This window comes from Muscardinus avellanarius (assembly GCF_963383645.1).
Source record: "Muscardinus avellanarius genome assembly, chromosome: 16".
In the NCBI taxonomy this organism is placed as follows: domain Eukaryota; kingdom Metazoa; phylum Chordata; class Mammalia; order Rodentia; family Gliridae; genus Muscardinus; species Muscardinus avellanarius.
This window is the reverse complement of record NC_137802.1, coordinates 52,296,133-52,316,909: the sequence shown is the minus strand read 5'-3', so window position 1 is coordinate 52,316,909 and position 20,777 is coordinate 52,296,133. Positions and strand designations below refer to the sequence as shown.

Below are 20,777 nucleotides of genomic sequence, written 5' to 3'. Positions count from 1 at the left end.
TCCCCAGTACCACAAAAAAAAAAAAAAAAAGAGAAATAGGAACCGGGCACGGTGGCACACTTGTAATCCCAGCATTCAGGAGGGTGAGAATGGAGAATCGAGGTTCCTAAACAGTCTCAACTACTTAGTGAGGCCCTTCGCAACTCAGTCAGACCCTGTTTCAAAAAACAAAATGACAGCCTCAGCTACTTAGTGAGGCCCTCTGCAACTTAGTGAGACCCTGTTTCAAAATAAAGAATACAAAATAGGGCAGGAGGTGTAGCTCAGAGGTCGATTGCCCCTGGGTTCCATCCTCAGACCCATGGGAAAAAAATAATAATAATAATAAATAAAATAAAAAGACTAAATAATAGGCTTGGGGACGTAGCTTGGAGGTACAATGCCCCTGGGTTCCATCTCCCATACTGCAAAAATAAATAAAATAGGGCTGAGGGTGTAGTTCAGAGGTAGAATGTCCCTGGGTTCAATCCCATTGCCAAAAAAATATTTAAAAAAGGAAGAACTGGCCAGGCATGGTGGCGCACGCACACTTGTAATCCCCGCGCTTGGGAGGCTGAGACAGGAGGATCACATAGGTTCGAAGCCAGCCTCAGCTACTTAGTGAGGCTCTCAGCAACTTAGTGAGACCCTGTTTCCAAATAAAATGTAAAATAGGTCTGGGAGTACAGCCCGGAGATAGAAAGCCCCTGGGTTCCACCCCCAGTATCACCCCCCAAAAAAATGAAGAACTGGGGAGCCAGGTGTGGTCATCCACACCTGTATTCCCAGTACTTAGGAGGCTGAGACAGAAAGATTGTAGGTTTGAGAACACACACAGCAGCTGAGCAAGACTCTCAGCAATCTAGTGAGACCCTGTTTCAAAAAAATATAAAAAGAGCTGAGGGTGGCGGGCGTGGTGGCTCACACTTATAATCCCCGCGCTTGGGAGGCTGAGGCAGGAGGATTGCGCAGGTTCAAAGCCAGCCTCGCTGGGTTAGGAGACCCTTTTTCCAAATAAAAATATAAAAAATAGGTGTCTGGGAGTGCAGAAGGGTTTCTACCCAGAGGTAGAAGGGTTTCCAGAAACCCCAGTACCACCAAAAAAAAAAGAGAGAGAGAGAGAGAGAGAGCTGAGGGTATAGCTCAGTGGTGGAGTGCCCCAGGTTCAATCCCTAGTACCACAAAATAAATAAATAAGCAGCAGCCCCATATCTACTTACATCACGAAACTGAACCTTCCCAAGTTCTCCTAGTTCACTGACGCAACAGTAAGCAGCTTCAGACTGTAAAAATAGCTGGGCCAATGTCATCTCTTCACTCCGGAAAAGCTCCCCCATGGTGGCAGAAAGCAGAAAGTAGTTAACTGAATATCTGGATTTCACTTCAAACCTGAGGCGAGACAAAAAAATGACATGACTCTGGAAATCATCTACAGGACTAAAAGCAAACACCACCCAGTGATGCTGTCATTTTGCATTTTATTTCTTCTGTCCCATGCCAACAGGTCTTCAACAACTGTTTTGATATCATACTTAGAAAGATGAAAAATAACCAGGTGTGGTGGCGCACCCTTATAATCCTAGTACTTGGGAGGCCGAGACAGGAGGATTGCAGGTTCGTGGCCAGCCTCAGCTACTTAGGCCCTCTGCAACTTAGTGAGACCCTGTTTCAGAATGAAGAAAAAACATAGGACTAGGGGTGTAGCTCAGAGGTAGAATGCCCCTAGGTTCAAGCCCTACTGAATGCACACACACAAAAAGAAAGGAAAAGAGAGACTGCAAAAGCAATTACCGAACCCTGGACTGCAGAGTGTCTGATGAAAAGTCATTTCCTTTGTAGTCCACGTCAGAATCAAATGACAATATTTTGGGCAACCCAACACATAAGGATGTATCCGGATTTAAGATAGGCACTGGGTGCCAGAAATATTTCTTTAAATACCCTAGACTTAATATTTTGAGGTAGTAACATTCACATTGCTGTTTTTGTTTTACTTTGTTTTGTTGAGCAGGAAACAAACAGAGGAGACCTTGATTACTCCATCTTCTTCCTTCCCCAGCCTTTCCCTCCAGTACTAGAGGCAAAGATGAGGACCTTATGCATTCAAGGCAATCTACCGCTGCACCACACACCCAGCCCTTAATACCCTCTTTTAAGAGATGGCTGTTTTAGCCGGGGGTGGTGGCGCACGCTTGAAATCCCCGCGCTTGGGAGGCTGAGACAGAAGGATCGCACAGGTTCGAAGCCAGCCTCAGCTACTTAGTGAGGCTCTCAGCAACTTAGTGAGACCCTGTTTCCAAACAGACCATATATATATATGGTCTGGGAGTATAGCCCAGAGGTAGAAAGCCTCTGGGTTCCACCCCCAGTACCACCAAATTAATTAATTAATTAATTAAATAAAATAGGTCTGGGAGAATAGCCCAGAGGTAGAAAAACCCCTGAGTTCCACCCCCAGTACCACCAGGAAAAAAAAAAAAAAAAAAAAAAAAAGATGGCTGCTTTGTGACTACTTTTCTCCCCTCTACTGACCGTTCCCATTTCCAGCACTACCCTAACACTATTGCCATGTTACAAGGTTTAACCTTCCAAACTCCTCAGAAACTACCATTTCTTCTCTATGGAATCCAAACAAATAACTATTATGGAACAAGAAAGAGCCAGCTTGCGTATTAAGCTTAATTTCAAATCAAGCATGACAGGAACACATTGGTAATGACAAAGCAATTTTAACAAGCCACCGAGAAAAAAAAGCTTTCCACCTCTGCAGCTTCCCATTTCTCATCCCCATCTTCAAGATAATTACATTCTTTCATCCGTCAAATCTTCTCATGCATGAACCAATAAAGGTTTCATTTTAGGTAAACACTGTTGCAGGATGTGAAAGACAACTGGCGCTATCAGTGGTCCTGAAACTGCAATTATTTACTCTCGATCAGCTAAGACTATATAATATCTAACCTCAGCAAAACATACACTGTGTTAATGTGATAAAGTCATCTATATTCCGTATTGAGGCTGACATCACTGAGACTGACATCAAAAGGAGATTTGCTCTTCTTAAAGGCTGGGAGACATTTTGAGAAATCTGAAGGACAAAACCTTTTCTGCATTTGATGTTCAAGGCAGCAGAACAACACACTCCGATAAAAGCAAGGGTTTCTCAAGAGATTATGTGGGTTGATTTTAATAAGCCTAGGTGTTCCTGAATCATCCAAATCAGCTATTACCCTACCCTTTCCGCCCCATTCATTAGGGATAGATCTCACAACCTCAAAACACATAAAATTATGCCCGATCAGCACCATCCAAGGGTCTGCCAATAATGAGAGCCTCTAATGAGTGGCCTCTTCTCATTCTTTCTTGACTGCTGGTCTCCCTAGAACATTTCGATCCCGCTGGAGCCAAAAAGAAAACGAATTAAGCCAAAATGGTTTCTGAGGGGGGTGGGTCCTAAAATGAAATACGAAGAAACAGCGATTCTGCAAAAAGGATGAGTCCAAATCCAACAATCCCACGCGCCCGGCCTCGAGGAGTCTCGCTCCGGGTACCCAGCCCTCGCCTCGTAGGAAGGTATTCTTCACCTGCTCCATTTCCTGTCCACCCAGCGAGGAGGCAGGAATGCCCTGGAGAGGAGAATGGCACGCCTATCTCCTGGGGCCCCGAGAGAAGGGGGGATAATCTCCAAACTGGGAGACCCTTTATCAAAGCGCTCCAAATTCTTTGGCCAACCCAATGACCTTCGGTCCTTCCCCCTCTTCCTTAAACGGCGGAAGGGATTCAGGTCTTCCAAAGGGCAGTGAACCTCCGGTCCCTCTGCCCACAGGCGGGGTGCCTAATGAGGCGAGAGAATTCCCATTTTTTTTCTCAGAGATCTTAAGGTCTCTACTAATCCCTTTGGCAGGCGAGAGGGATATTAAAAAGATGTCCTGCGTCCCTCGAAGCCTCTCCCGGACGCGCTGTACCTGTATCCCGGCTCACCTCGGGCCGCCGGCCCCGCCGCCGCCGCCGCCGCCGCCGCCGCAGCCAAGCTCGCAGCCTCCGCGGCTCCGGGCGGCAGCACCACGACGTGCTGCGTCAGCGAGGCCCCGCCCCGCGTCGCCGGGCCCGCCCCCGCGATGACCTCATCGCCGTCGACCAATGGCGTGCGGCCTCGCCGGGCTACCGCAGTGCGGAGCTGCAGGGCGCAGGCGGGGCCCAGCCGCTGACGCCATTTTGGTGCCAGTGCTGTGGGTCCCCGGCCCGGCCGGCGGGTGGGGTGCGGGCTGCGGGCTGCGGTGCTGGCGCAGGTGTTTTGAGATGTCAGTTCCTGAACCCTTTAAATTATTTTCTCGTTATCCTCCAGCCACGGTTGCCTGTGCTGCTTATTTTGCAAATAATTGATTCACATTGTGGGTGTGGTGCTGGGATGGAACCCCAGGGGCATTTTACCTCTCCAAACTACACTCCCAGCTCGAATTTTTTTTTCTTTTTTCTTTTTTTTTTCTTGGTGGTACTGGGGGGTGGAACCCAGAGGCTTTTCTACTTCCAGACCTATTTTATGTTTTATTTGGAAACAGGGTCTCACTAAGTTGCTGAGAGCCTCACTAAGTAGCTGAGGCTGGCTTCGAACCTGGCGATCCTCCCTTCTCAGCCCCCCAAGTACTGGGATTACAAGCGTGCGCCACCACGCCCGGCCTTCAACCCAATTTTTTATTCTTTATTTGGAGACAGGGTCGTGCTAAGTGGCTGAGGCTGTCCTTGAACCGTGTTCCTCCTGTCTTAGCCTCCCAAATGCTGGGATTACAAGCTTCCGCCACGACGCCCGGCTCTCACATTTTTTTTTCTTGGAAGTAGCGTGAAAAGGAAAACAACATTATGAAATGGACCTAAGATGGAGAGAAGCTTCAAAGTGCACAGCAATTATTTTACAAATCAGAACATATTGAGCCCCAGACTGGGAGATGACCTGCTTTAGATGCTGTAGTATTATACTGAAGTCTTAAGGGTCTCCTGCATATAAATATAGAAAAAAAAAAAAAAACCTCCTTATTAAAGTACTTGTTAGGACACGGTGCACTCTTGTTATTCCTGTATTTGGGATGCTAAGATGGAGGGTCTCAGGCTGAAAGCTAACTTCAGCAATTTAGCAAGACCTTGTCTTAAAAAAAAAAAAAAAAAGTCTGAGGATATAAGTTTAGTGGCTTCTCCTTAGGTTCAATCCTCAGGGGGAAAAAAAGCAGATGACAGAGTGTGTGTGTGTGTGTGTGTGTGTGTGTTTAGTACTGGAGATTGAAATGGGGCATTCTACCTCTGAGCTATACCCCCAGCCATTTTTATTTGTTTTTTTGTTGTTGTTTGGAAACAGGATCTGCTAGGTTGCTGAAAGCCTTGCAGTGTTGCTGAGACTGTCCTCAAACCTGTGATCCTCCTGTCTAAGCCTCCCAAATACTGAGTTTATGGGTGTGGTCCACCACACATGGCTAAAAGTCATTTTTAAATCTCGTTGGATATATTTCTACCCATTGGTCCATTTGACCACTTAGGAGTTTACAGTTCACTGAATTTGTTAATAATAATTTTGAGGCCGGGCGTGGTGGCGCACGCTTGTAATCCCCGCGCTTGGGAGGCAGAGACAGGAGGATCATGCAGGTTCGAAGCCAGCCGCGCGCGCTGGCTTAGGAGACCCTGTTTCCAAATAAAAATGTAAAAATAGGTCTGGGAGTGTAGCCCGGAGGTAGAAGGGCTTCCAGGAACCCCAGTACTACCAAATAATAATAATAATAATAATAATAATAATAATAATAATAATAATAATAATTTTGAGTGCAAAGTGATTTCTACATATTTTTTTAAATGCCTTTCTCAAATATCAGTGATAATTGCCCTTGTTTGCCATTCTGTTAAAAAGAAGTAGGGCTGGGTGTGGGCCCAGGCCTGTAATCCCAGTACTTGGGAGGAGAGACAAGAGAATCACAAGTTCAGGGCGAGCCCCAGCAACTTAGGGAGACTTTCAGCAACTTAGTGAGACCCTGTTTTAAAACAAAAAATAAAAAGGGCTGGGGTGTAAATCAAAGGTAGAATGCCCCTGAGTTCAGTCCCAGTACCACACACATTCACAAAAGGAGAGATTCCCAGGTCATTTGTAATAACCAGAATCATATCAGGAAGAACTCGGAAAACCGGTTTTTCATTCTCCGTAGATGATAGAACCCGATTGAGATTCAAGTATGATGAGGGAGATGTTTCAGATTAAAAAAAAATGTATATAATTCTTGTCTGCCTGGCAAAAAGACCACCTAGCCTGATTCACTAGCTTAAATGTGAATATAAAGGGCAAAAGGTGGACATTTTAAACCAGGCATGGTGGCACATGGAGGATGGCAAGATCATGGCCAGCCTCAACAATAATAATGAGACCCTCCGGAACTTAGTGAGACCCTGTTTCAAAAATAAAAAATAAATTAGGGCCGGGGATGTAGCTCAGAGGTAGAATATCTCTGGGTTTAATCCCCAGAACCTCCCCAAAAAACACACAAAAAAGAACATTTTAGCCAGGCGTGGTGGTGGACACCTGTAATCCCAGTGCTTGGAAGGCTGATACAGAAGAATCACAGGTTTGAGGAGAGCCTCCGCAAGTAGTGAGACTTTCATCAACGTAGCAAGACCCTGTTTCAAAATAAAAATAGGCCAGGCATGGTGACACACACCAGTAATCCCAGTACTTGGGAGGCTGAGACAGGAAGATCACAAATTGAAAGCCAGCATCAGCAATTTAGTGAGACTCTCGGCAACTTAGCAAGACCTCGTTTCCAAATAAAAGATAAAATTAGTTGGAAGGTGTAGCTCAGAAGAAGAATACCCCTAAAACCCAAAAGTTAATTAATTGATTAATTAATAAATAAAGAGCTGGGCGTGGTGGTGCACGCTTGTAATCCCGCGCTTGGGAGGCAGAGACAGGAGGATCGCACAAGTTCAAAGCCAGCCGTTCTGGCTTAAGAGACCCTGTTAAAAAAAAAAATTATATATATATATATATATATATATATATATATATATATATGGTCTGGAACCCCCCCTAAAAAAACCAAAATAAATAAATAAATAAAACTGGGTGTGGTGGCACATGCTTGTAATACCAGCATTCAGGAGGCTGAGACAGGAGGATCACAGTTCAAGGATAGCCTCAGCTACTTAGTGAGGCACTCTGCAACTTAGTGAAAACCTGTTTCAAAATAAAAAATAAAAATGGGGGAGGGGGTAAAGCTCAGAGGTGCCCCTGGGTTCCATCCCCAGGCCAGCAAAAACTAAAATAATAATAAATAATAAATAAATAGCCAGGTGTGGTGGTGCACACTTGTAATCTAAGTACTTAGGAGGCTGAGGCAGTAGGATCAGAGTTCGCAGACAGCTTTAGATACTTAGGCCCTCCACAAATTAGTGAGACCCTGCTTCAAAATAAAGAATAAAGCCAGACATGGTGGCCCATGCTTGTAATCCCAGCATTTGGGAGGCTGAGACAGGAGGATCATAGTTCAAGGACAGCGTCCACTACTTAGTGAGGCCTTCTGCAACTTAGTAAGACCTTGTTTCAAAATAAAAAAATAGGGCAGGGGGTGTAGCTCAGAGGTTGAATGCCCCTGGATTCCATCCCCACATCTGCAAAAAAAAAAAAAAAAGAAAGAAAGAAAGAAAGAAAGAAAGAAAGAATAAAAAAATCAGGCTGGAGGTATAGCTTGGAGGTAGAATGCCTCTGGGTTTAATCCTCAGCACCACAATAAATAAATACATACATTCCTACACGTACATACATACATACATACATAGGGCTGGGGGTGTGGTTTGGAGGTAGAATGCCCCTGAGTTCAATCCCCAGTACTCCCCACACACATACACAGATGGGCATTTTATGTGAGTTTTCTGTTTCATACTGAGTGAAGTCATACTTGACATTTTCACAATTTTCTCAAGAAGCAGCCATTTGGAGAAACCCAGACTGTCTTCGTTCCCTATTTGCTATTTCTCTCAACTTTCCTGGCAAGACAGACAGCGAACCACATTTGAAAACCTGCCAAGTGTTAGAAACCTATTACGCAATGACTGTAACTTGCTTCCTCTGAGACTTAAAAAAAAAAAAAAAGTAACCTCAGAGTCAGCTGCTTGCTAACCACACATTTTTTCACATTTCACCTTAAAGACAGCCTCTCCCCTGGACTCCCTTCAGTTCCCTTCAACTCTCCCCGTGGCTTCCTTGAAAGTACAACCCTCTCGCAGCTCCTTTTCTGTTTCCTTCCATCCCTGCTGTCAGTTGCTGCCCAGTGTTGCCGCTCTTCTTGCTCCAAGGGCTCTTCCTTGGTGGTCTTGACCACTGCCAGGCTTAAAGGTCTGCGTGTGCTATTCCTATCTGTTTTTCTGGTGGTACTGGGGGTGGAACCCAGGAGCTTTCTACCTCCGGGCTATACTCCCAGACCTGTTTTTTTCGGAAACAGGGTCTCACTAAGTTGCTGAGAGCCTCACTAAGTAGCTGAGGCTGGCTTCGAACCCGTGCGGTCCTGTCTCAGCCCCCCAAGTGCGGGAATTACAAGCGTGCGCCACCACACCCGGCTCCTATCTGTTTTTCTATTCACCTCTCTCCAAGGCTCAGTAAAGGAATTTCTAACTGCTTGCTGGATAATGCCCTAGGCATAAGAAAACAAAACAAACAGAACAAACACACTTCCTACCCTAGAGGAGTTCACAGTTCCCGGAGAAATAAAGTTCTAGTCATAGGAGAGAGAGGAGAGAGAGAGGAGAGGGGGAGAGAGGAGAGAAGAGAGAGGAGAGAGGAGAGAGGAGAGAGGAGGGAGGGAGAGAGAGAGAGAGAGAGAGAGAGAGAGAGAGAGAGAGAGAGAGAGATATGAGTACCACGATTAATACTTAATATGCCTGGTTCTTTTCTAAGAGCTTTATAAATAGGAACTCATTTAAGCCTTACAGCAATCCTAACAAGTAGATATAGCCATTTAACAGAGGATATGCTGGTATTAAGACGTAGATCTAACAGCATCAACTTAAATCTCTTGGGATTTGTTTTTTTTTTTTGTTTGTTTGTTTGTTTTGTTTTGTTTTTGCGGATCTAGAGATGAAACCCAGGGGCTTTGACCTCCAAGCCACATCCCCTGCCCTATTTTTATTCCTTATTTTGAAACAGAGTCTCACTGAGTTGTGGAGGGCCTCACTAAGTAGCTGAGGCTGTCTGCGAATGGCGATCCTCCTGTCTCAGCCTCCTGAATGCTGGGATGACAAGCGTGCGCCACCATGCCCGGCTCAGGGTTTTGGGTGTTAGCGCATATGCTTATCACGCACAAGGTCATGAGGTCAGTGGACAAAAATTTTAAAATGCTGTTAAAGTCAGGCATGGGGCACGTGCTTGTAATCTCAGTACTTGGGAGGCTGAAACAAGAGGATTGCAAGTTTGAAGACAGCCTCAGCGATTTAGTAAGGCCCTCCACCACTTATGAGACCCTATTTCTTTTCTTTTCTTGTGGCACTGGGATTGAATCCAGGGGCATTTTGTTTTTATTTTGAAACCTCTAGCCCTATTTTGTTTTTATTTTGAAACAGGGGCTCACTAAGTTGCAGAGGGCCTCACTCAGTAGCTGAGGCTGGCCCCAAACCTGAGATCCTCCTGTCCCCAGTCTCCCAAGTACTGGGATTACAGGTTGTGCCACCTTGTCCAGCAGTGACACCCTTAAAAAAACAATTGTTACTGTAGTGTAATGGCTAGAATAAATGTTTTCTTTTCTCTTCTTCCCTTCTTCTTCTCTCTGTCTCTTTTTCTTTTTCTTTTTCTTTTTTTTTTTTTTTTTTTGGTGGTACTGGTGAAACGGGGGTTTCTTGAGAGGAAACCCGGCGTTTCTTCAAGAAGAGGAACTCGACATTTCCTACCAAGTTCTTGTCTACGGTGAGCAAAGAATGACACCCGCAGACCTCAGGAAGGGGAGTAAAGGTTTATTGGAAGCAGCAGGGAATGAGAAAAGGTGGCTGAACACCCCCAAAGGGGCTGGAACTCTGAGTCCAGCAGCTGCTTTCAGAACAATACTTGAGAGTAGTAGCCCAAGCCGAATTGCCTTCAGGTGTAGGCTGCTTCCTTTCAGAATCCACGCGATCTGCCAGAAGGGAATAGAGAAAAGTGGCCGAATACCCCAAAGGGGCAGTCGGAACTCCGGGGTCCAGTAGCTGCCTTCAGGGTCACTACCCGAGAGTCGCCCGAGCCAAGTGCCCATCAGTTGCAAACTACTTTCTCCCAGAGTCCACGCGATCTGCCAGAAAAGAGGTGCAGGTCACCCCTAGGGGCCTGGCCAACCATGATGTCCAGCAGAGGCCTTCAGGTCACTACTCGAGAGTCGCCCGAGCCACGTGCCCTCAGATGCACTCTGCCTTCTCTCAGGGCCAACACGACCTGACCTGCGAGAGAGAGAACAGCTCCCCAAAAGGGGAGGGGGTCCTGAGAGGGAAAGTTCTCCTTGCTGATACCTAAGGGTCATTGTCCACTGCTTGCAAGTCCACTTTGGTTAGGGTGACTTTGGAATTTCAAGGAGAATTCTGGGAAGTAGCTCTCAGAATTTGCATAGGGTATTTGCAAGTCCTTTGAAGAGTCTCCTTTCAGGAATGCCAGACTTGCTCTGAGCTGGCTACTGGGTTTGTTGATTAGTAAACAGATGGCTTTGTGAAGCTCTGGCCTTCTTATCTCTGAGCCTTTGGAATTTCAGATATTTGTCCCCCTCAGGAAACTCAGGAAACTCAGGAAATTAACTTTTTTCTACAGGAGGCCTCTTTCCTGTCTGCCTCTTTCCTTTCTACCTCCTCACTGGGGTTCCTGGAAGCCCTTCTACCTCCGGGCTACACTCCCAGACCTATTTTTTTGTTTAATATTTTGAAACAGGGTCTCATAAGCCAGTGTGGCTGGCTTCAAACCTGCGCGATCCTCCTGTCTCCGCCTCCCAAGCGCGGGGATTACAAGCGTGCGCCACCACGCCCGGCTTCTGTTATTTTTAATATGAATATATGTGCAGCACATGTCCAAATTTCCACCAATAAAGAGATCATGAGACAGGAGGATCACAGATTTGAGGATAGCCTCAGAAACTAAGCAAGACTCAGCAACCTAGTGAAACCCTTTTTTTTTTTTTTTGAAGATTTAAAGAAATTTATTAAAAAGATAGAAATACAGAAAATAGTTATAGAATGGCATGGGGAGAGGGTGGTCCGAGCCAATTCACCACCACCACCCCTCCCCAAACCCTGTTTTAAAACAGGGCCAGCAGCCGGGCGTGGTGGTGCACGCTTGTAATCCCAGCATTAGGGAGGCTGAGACCTGGAGGATCGCGGTTGGCGGACAGCCTCAGCTACTTAGTGAGGCCCTCTGCAACTCAGTGAGACCGGGTTTCAAAATAAAGAATAAAAAAAAATAGGGCCGGGCGTGGTGGCACACACTTGTAATCCCCGCCTTGGGAAGCAGAGACAGGAGGATCGCGCAGGTTGGAAGCCAGCCGCGCGCACTGGCTTAGGAGACCCTGTTTCCAAATAAAAATGTAAAAATGGGTCTGGGAGTGTAGCCCGGAGGTAGAAGGGCTTCCAGGAACCCCAGTACCACCAAAAAAAAAAAAAAAAAAATAGGGCAGGGGGTATAGCTCGGAGGTCAAATGCCCCTGGGTTCCATCCTCAGACCAGCAAAAAAAAAAATTTAATAATAATAATAATAATAATAATAAATAAAACAGGGCTAGGGATGCAGCTTGGAGATAGAGTTCAATTCCTAGTAACACACACACACACACACACACACACACACACACACACTTATTTTATTTTATTTTTTTAGTTTTTTATTGGTGTATTATATTCATACATCATATTGGGGTAAAAAAAACACTTGTGTGTACATACATGTACACATCACTGATTTAACCCTACCCAATTCCCACCCCCATTCCCTCCCCATCCCTCCCTCCCTTGCTTGGCTTAGTGGTTGACTGCGATATGTTTAAGTACATTGGACACACAGTTATTTCAGATGGGATCTGAGAAGACTAGTAAAGTTAAACTGAGTGTTTTGAAATGGGTACTTGCTCACTTTCATTCCATTCCATAGACTTCAAAGTATTAGTTTCCTAAGGCTGCCCTAATGACCATAGACTAAGGGGCCTAGAATATAGCTTTTTTTTTTTTTTTTTTTTGGTGGTACTGGGAATGGAACCCAGGGGCATTCTTCCTCTGAACTACACATCCTAGCTCTATTTTTATTTAATCATTATTATTTTTTTTTTTGGTGGTACTGGGGTTCCTGGAAGCCCTTCTACCTCCGGGCTACACTCCCAGACCTATTTTTACATTTTTATTTGGAAACAGGGTCTCCTAAGCCAGCGCTCATGGCTGGCTTTGAACCTGCGCAATCCTCTTGTCTCTGCCTCCCAAGGCAGGGATTCAAAGCATGTGCCACCACGCCCGGCCTAACCCTATTTTTTATCCTTTATTTTGAAACAGAGTCTCGCTATCTACCTATCTATTTATTTATTTATTTATTTATTTATTTATTTAGTGTGTGGTACTGAGGGGTGGAACCCAGGAGCTTTCTACCTCTGGGCTATACCCTCAGCCCTATTTTATACATTATTTGGAAATAGGGTCTCACTAAGTTGCTGAGAGCCTCACTAAGTAGCTGAGACTGGCTTCGAACCTGCGCGATCCTCCTGTCTCAGCCTCCCAAGTCCTGGGATTCCAGGCCTGTACTACCATGCCTGACTTTGAGCTCTAATTTTTTTTTTTTTTTTTTTTTTTTTTTTTTTGCAGGTCTGGGGAACCCAGAGGCATTCGACCTCTGAGCTACACCCCTTGCCCAATTTTTTTAATTCATTATTATTATTTATTTATTTTTTTTTTTTGGTGGTACTGGGGTTCCTAAAAGCCCTTCTACCTCCGGGCTACACTCCCAGACCTATTTTTACATTTTTATTTGGAAACAGGGTCTCCTAAGCCAGCGCGCGCAGCTGGCTTCGAACCTGCACGATCCTCCTGTCTCTGCCAAGTGCGGGGATTACAAGCGTGCGCCACCATGCCCGGCTTTATTCATTATTTTAAAACAGGGTCTCACTGAGTTGTGGAGGGCCTCACTAAGTAGCTGGGGCTGTCCACGAACCACGATCCCCCAGTCTCAGCTTCCCAAATGCTGGGAATACAAGCGTGCGCCACCACGCCCGGCTTGAGCTCTAATTCTTAAACTATTTCACCAAGAATCTCAGTGTTCAATGAGAGAATTCTCTTACAACCTTTAGGCCACCAGTTTTGACCTTTGACCATGTTCTTGAAACGTAGATTAGCAGTTTGTTTCCATAGAAGTAGTTTCTTTGGAAATTTCACTCAGAGTTCCTCAAAATAACCCTTCTGCTTTTACTTTCAGTGCCTGTGGATGTCTAAGATAAAGCCAGACACAGTGGCACATCTGTAATCCCAGTACTCGGGAGGCTTCAAACAGGAGGATTAAAGGTTCGAGGCTAGCCTTAGCAATTTAGTGAGATATTCAGCCACGTAGTGAGACTCTGTTTCAAAAATAAAGTATAGTAAGATGGGCCTGGTGGCACACGCTTCTAATCTGTGTCTCAACTTGGAAGGTTGTGACTGGAGGATTGCAGGTTTGAGAACAGCCTCAGCAAGTAGTGAGACTCTCATCAACAGAACCAGACCCTGTTTCCAAATAAAAATAAAATAGGACCGGGTGTGGTGGCGCAGACCGGGTGTGGGAGGCGGAGACAGTAGGATCGCGCAGGTTGGAAGCCAGCTTCTCTTGCTTAAGAGACCCTGTTTCCAAATAAAAATATAAAAATAGGTCTGGTAGTGTAGCCAGAGGTAGAAGGGCTTCCAGGAACCCCAGCACCACCAAAAAAAAAAAAAAAAAAAAAAAAAAACAGGGCTGCATGCAACTTGGAGGTAGAATGTCTCTGGGGTTCCATTTCCAGTATGGCAAAGAAAGAAAGAAAGCCGGGCGTGGTGGCGCACGCTTGTAATCCCCGCGCTTGAGAAGCTGAGACAGGAGGATCGCGCAGGTTCAAAGCCAGCCTCAGCTACTTAGTGAGGCTCTCAGCAACTGAGTGAGACCCTGTTTCTAAATAAAAAATATAAAATGGGTCTGGGAGTATAGCTCGGAGGTAGAAAGCCCCTGGGTTCCACCTCCAGTACTGCCAAAAAAGAAAGAAAGAAAGAAAGAAAGAAAGAAAGAAAGAAAGAAAGACAAAAGAAAGAAAGAAAGATGGGAAGGAAGGAAGGAAGGAAGGAAGGAAGGAAGGAAGAAAGGAAGGAAGGGAGAAAATAAAAGAAAAAATGAAAAGATCTAGGGGTGTAGCTAAGAAGTAAAATGCGCCTGGTTCAATCCCCAGTACCAGGTGGGCATGGTGGCGCACGCTTGTAATCCCTGCGCTTGGGAGGCTGAGACAAGAGAATTGCACAGGTTGGAAGCCAGCCTCAGCTACTTAGTGAGGCTCTCAGCAACTTAGTGAGACCCTGTTTCCAAATAAAATAGAAAATAGGTCTGGGAGTATAGCCTGGAGGTAGAAAGCCCCTGGGTTCCACTTCCAGTACCACCACCAAAAAAAAAAAAAAAAAAAAAAAAATCCTCAGTACCATACACACACACACACACACACACACACACACACACACACACATACACACATAAATAAAAAATATAGCCAGGCATGGTGGCTCACGCTTGCAATCCCCGCGCTTGGGAGGCTGAGACAGGAGGATCACGCAGGTTCAAAGCCAGCCTTACTGGCTTAAGAGACCCTGTTTCCAAATAAAAAAATATAAAAAATAGGTCTGGGAGTGTTGCCCGGTGGTAGAAGAGCTTCCAGGAACCCCAGTACCACCAAAAAAAAAAAAAAAAAAAAAAAAGCCAGCCTCAGCTACTTAGTGAGGCTCACAGCAACTTAGTGAGACCCTGTTTCCAAATAAAATAGAAAATAGGTCTGGGAGTATAACTCGGAGGTAGAAAGCCTCTGGGTTCCACCCCCAGTACCACAAAATAAATAAATAAATAATATAAATAATACAAAGGGCTGGGACGGTAGCTTGAAGGTAAAATAATAATACTCTTGTACTCTCTTAGTTTCAATCCCAAACACCACCCCTCCCAAAAATAAATAGCTAGACATGGTAGCACAGACCTGTAATTCCAGTACTTGAGAGGCTGAGACAGAAAGCTCACAGGCTTGAGGCCAAACTCAGCAACCCAAGGAGGTCCTCTGCAGCTTAGTGAGACCCTGGACTTGTGAGACTGAGACAGGAGGATTGCAGGTTCTCGGCCAGCCTCAGCTACTTAGGCCCTCCACACATAGTGAAACCCTGTTTCAAAATAAAAAAAATAGGTTAGCCGGGCGTGGTGGCGCACGCTTGTAATCCCAGCATTTGGGAGGCTGAGACAGGAGGATCGCGGTTCGCAGACAGCCTCAGCTACTTAGTGAGGCCCTCTGCAACTCAGTGAGACCTGGTTTCAATATAAAGAATAAAAAATAGGGCAGGGGCTGGGCGTGGTGGCTCACGCTTGTAATCCCTGCGCTTGGGAGGCTGAGACAAGAGGATCGCACGGGTTCGAAGCCAGCCTCAGCTACTTAGTGAGGCTCTCAGCAACTTAGTGAGACCCTGTTTCCAAATAAAATAGGAACTAGGTCTGGGAGTATAGCCCGGAGGTAGAAAGCCCCTGGGTTCCACCCCCAGTACCACACACACAAAAAAAAAAAAAATAGGGCAGGGGATGTAGCTCAGAGGTCAAATCCCCTGGGTTTCATCCCCAGACCCGCCAAAAATAAATAAATAAATAATAAATAAGTAAATAATAGGTCTGGGGCTGTAACTCAGAGGTAAAATGCTCCTGGGTTTAATCCCCAGTACTACACACACACAAAAAAAAAAAATTAAATAAATAAGCAAATAAAAATAAAATAAACTGGGTATGGTGGCACATGGCTATAATCTCAGTATTTGGGAGGCTGAGAATGGAGATTTATAAGTTTGAGAACAGCTTGAGCAAGTAATGAGACTCATCAACCTAGCAAGACATTATTTCAAAATAAAATTAGGCTGGGGTATAGCTTGGAAATAGGAATCTCCTGGGTTCAATCCCTAGTAAAACACACACACACACACACACACACACACACACACACACACACACACACGGCTTTGGGTATAGTTTAGAAGAATGACTCTGGGTTGGTTCAATCCCCAGTGCCACACACACAGAAAAAAAAAAATTATTTTGGTAAAAAGCAAAAATTTCTTTCTAATAGATGTTGAGGGTTCCTTTGAAGTTAAAGGGAGCTCTCTCCTTTAGCTCAGCTCATGCTGGGAGATCTGAATGACTTGAAGGCGCGTGACAGTTCCTGAAACCTCACGACTCCTGTGACAGACACGGGGCAGGGAGTTTTAACTCATGGAGTTAGGAATGCGTGCAAAGCGGCTTCTTAAAGCAGTGGAATTTAAAACACATGAGAAAAAGCCCGGCGTGATGGCATACACTGTAATCTTAGCATTCTGGAGGCTGAGACAAGTTATTGTGATTTGAGGGCATCCTCAGCTACTTAGGCCCTTTGCTACTCAGTGAGAACCTGTTTTAAAATAAAGAATAAAAGCCAGGCGTGGTGGCACTCGTGCTTGGGAGGCTGAGACAGGAGGATCGTGCAGGTTCGAAGCCAGCCTCAGCTACTCAATGAGGCTCTCAGCAACTTAGTGAGACCCTGTACCCTCAGTACCACAATAAAATAAAATAAAATAAAATAAAATAAAGAATAAAGAATAAAAGGGATGAGGCTTGGAGGTAGAATGCCCCTCGGTTCCATCCTCAGTACTGCAAACACACACACACACGCACACACACACACACACACACACACACACACACACACACGAGAGAACTTGAGATGGGAAGGAGGGATAAAAGGGAGGGGCACAGGGCAGAGAAGAACTTCTGCGAGCCAGCTGCTGTTGGTGCAGGCCTGTAATCACAGTATTTAGGAGGCTGAGACAGAAAGGTCGCAGGGTTGAGATCAACCTCAGAAACTTAGCAAGATCATTTCAGCTGGGAGGGAAGCTCAGAGGTAGATCAGAGGTAGAACTGCCTAGTTCCATCCCCAGTACCACACACGCACGCACGCCCGCACGCACGCGAACCTTCTATGGTATTAAAACTGAGATATTTGCCCTGGAAAGTGAGAAACTAGTTGAAGATTTCTAAAGTGAACATTCTGACAACTGTGTCTTTATTGTGTTTCTAGTGATTTGAAGAAAGAAAATGAAATCTAGAATAAAGATATACATTGGAGCCAGATATGGTGTCCCACACATATAATCCCAGTACTTGGGAGGCTGAGACAGGAGATTTGCAGATTTGAGGACTGCCTCAGCAAGTAGTGAGGCTCTCATCAACCTCATGAGACCTTGTTTTAAAATAAAAATAAAATATAGGGCTGGGGGTTGCAGCTTGGAGGTTCAATGCCCTGAGTTCCATCCCTAGTAACACACATACACAAAAATTATGGATGGAGTATAAAAAGGAGCTGGGAGAGTGGAATCGAGTTAGGGACATCAGTATAAACCAATGGTTTTAGCCGGGCGTGGTGGCGCACACTTATAATCCCAGCACTTGTGAGGCTGAGACAGGAGGATCGAGCAGGTTCGAAGCCAGCCTCAGCTACTTAGTGAGGCTCTCAGCAACTTAGTGAGACCCTGTTTCCAAATAAAATATAAAAAGGTCTGGGAGTATAGCCCAGAGGTAGAAAGCCTCTGGGTTCCACCCCTAGTACCACCAAAAAATATAAAAATTAAAAAAAATAAATCAATGGTTTCATAGATGGATAGATAGACAGACAGACAGACAGACAGATGTCATCCCATTTTGGCCTGTTGAAAGAGCTTAGAAGCAATAATGTAATATAACAATAACCAATGACCATAGTTGGTGCTCAGTTTTGGTTTGGTTTCCTTTTTTTTTTTTTTTTCAGTACTGAGGATTGAACCCAGGGGAATTCTACCTCTGAGCTACACCCCAGCCCTACATTTTGTTTTTATTTATTTATTTATTTTTGTGGTACTGGGAATGGAACCCAGGGGCATCCTAACTCTGAGCTACACCCCAGCCCTATTTTTTAATCTTTATTTTGAAACAGAGTCTCACTGAGTTTCCAGGGGTTTCACTAGGTAGTAGCTGAGGCTGTCCTGGAACCTTGATCATCCTTTCTCAGCCTCCCAAATGCGTGCACCACTAGTGACATTTTCATCAACCTAACGAGACCCTGTTTTGAAATAGGACTGGGAGCCGGGCGTGGTGGCGCACTCTTGTAATCCCAGCATTCGGGAGGCTGAGACCGGAGGATCGCGGTTCATGGACAGCCTCAGCTACTTAGGAGGCCCTTTGCAACTTAGTGAGACCCTGCTTCAAAATAAAGAATAAAAAAAAATTAAAAAAAAACAAAAAAACAAAATAGGACTGGGTGTGTGGAATGGAGGTAGAATGCCTCTGAACTTAATCCCCAGTCTCATACACACACACACACACACACACACACACACACACACACCTACCTGCTTGTGTTAGCAAACAAACAAAAGGAGAAATACACTGTACTGATGGACCCAAATACAACCATGTTAATTTCATTAAATATGAATAGATTAGCCGGGCGTGGTGGCGTATGTTTGTAATCCCAGCATTTGGGAGGCTGAGACCGGAGGATCGCCAGGTTCGAAGCCAGCCGCGCTGGTTTATGAGACTCTGGCTCCAGCCCTAGTTTTTAATCCTTTATTTTGAAACAGGGTCTCACTAAGTTTCAGAGGGCCTAAGTAGCTGAGGCCAGGTGCAAATCTGCGATCCTCCTATTTCAGCCTCCCAAGTACTGGGATTACAAACATGCACCACACATACAGGTTGTTTTTTGTTTTTGAAAAAGGGTCTCACCAGGCATGGTGGTACAAGCTTGTAATCCCAGCGTTCGGGAGGCTGAGACCTGGAGGATCGCGGTTCGTGGACAACTTCAGCTACTTAGTGAGGCCCTCTGCAACTTAGTGAGACCCTGTTTCAAAATAAAGAATAAAAAATAGGGCAGGGGGTGTAGCTCGGAGATTGGATGCCCCAGGTTTCCATCCCCAGACTTGCAATAAATAAATAAATAAATAAATAAAATAAAAAGACCTGCAAAAAAAAAAAAAAAAGAAGAGGTTATAGGGTGTTGCTGTGTTGCTGAGGTTGGTCTCAAACCTGTGGTCCTCCTGTCTCTGCCTCCCAAGTACTAGGATTACAGATGAATGCCATCATGACTAGCTACAATGACAATTTAAGACTGATCTAAAAAGAGAAAAAAGTAGCTTTGAGGTGTAATTTGCATATCTCACAATTCACCAGAAGTGTACAATACAATTCAACGGTTTTTAGTACGTTCACAGAGTTGTGTAACTACAATCAATTTTGGACCATTTTCATTACCCCAAAAAGACACTCTCATCCAATACAAAACAAATTCAGATTTAGGAAGGAGAGATTTGATTGGAAAGGCTTGTAATTGTCAGGCCCAGTGGTACATACCTGTAACTCCAGTTTTAGTGGTACTGGGGTTCCTGGAAGCCCTTCTACCTCCGGGCTATACTCCCAGACCTATATTTTTTTTATTATATTTTTGAAACAGGGTCTCTTACGCCAGCGCCAGCGCGGCTGGCTTCGAACCTGCGCGATCCTCCTGTCTCCGCCTCCCAAGGGCGGGGATTACAAGCATGAGCCACCGCACCCGGCACCTATAACTCCAGTTTTAATATATATATATATATATTTTTTTTTTTTTTTTTTTTTTTTTGTGGGTCTGGGGATGGAACCCAGGGGCATTTGACCTCCAAGCTACACCCCCTGCCCTATTTTTTATTCTTTACTTTGAAACCGGGTCTCCCTGCATTGCAGTCGGCCTCACTAAGTAGCTGAGGCTGTCTGCGAACCGTGATCCTCCAGGTCTCAGCCTCCCAAATGCTGGGATTACAAGCGTGCGCCACCACGCCCGGCCAGTTTTAATATATTTTAAAAATATATTAAAATTTTAGAGCCAGGTGTGGTGACACATGATCCCAGTACTTGGGAGGCTGAGACAGGAGGATCACAGGATCAAGGACAGCCTCAGAAAGCAGTGGGAATCTCATAAATCTCGAAAGACCCTGTTTCCAAAAAAGAAATAAAATCGGGCTGGGAGTGTAACTTGAAGGTAGAATGTCTCTGAGTTTAATCCCTAATACCATAAAAATAAATAAATAAGTAATAAAATAGGCCGGGCATGGTGGCGCACACTTATAATCCCAGTACTTGAGAGCTGAGAGGACGATTGGAGGTTTGCAGCCAAACTCAGCTACTTAGTGAGGCCTTGTTTCAGAATAAAGATTTTTTTTTTTCTTTTGTGGGTCTGGCCTATTTTTTATTCTTTATTTTGAAACAGGATACCACTGAATTGCAAAGGGCCTTACTAAGTAGCTGAGGCTGTCAGCGAACCCCACCATCCTCCAGTCTCAGCCTCCGGAATGCTGGGATTACAAGCATACACCACCACGCCCGACTTAAAGAATTTTTAAAAAATAGGGCTGAGGTAAAGCCGGGCATGGTGGCGCACGCTTGTAATCCCAGCGCTTGGGAGGCTGAGACAGGAGAATCACGTAGGTTCGAAGCCAGCCTCAGCTACTTAGTGAGGCTCTCAGCAATTTAGTGAGACCCTGTTTCCAAATAAAATATAAAAAAAGTCTGGGAGTATAGCCTGGAGGTA

The 20,777-nt window shown here is 45.1% G+C and overlaps 1 protein-coding gene across 21 annotated transcripts in view; it reads right to left on the bottom strand.

Annotated features, from left to right (window-relative positions):
- The window catches only part of ATP6V0A1 (ATPase H+ transporting V0 subunit a1), a gene marked incomplete at both ends in the record, with an annotated part of 62,246 nt that extends 60,930 nt beyond the window's left edge, over nt 1-1,316 (bottom strand). For all 21 annotated transcript variants that reach the window (XM_080713825.1, XM_080713841.1, XM_080713840.1 and 18 more), the window contains one exon: nt 1,200-1,316. In XM_080713825.1, the coding sequence (XP_080569951.1) occupies nt 1,200-1,316 (117 nt within the window). The remainder of the gene's footprint in view (nt 1-1,199) is intronic.
- Between the last annotated feature and the right edge of the window lie 19,461 nt (nt 1,317-20,777).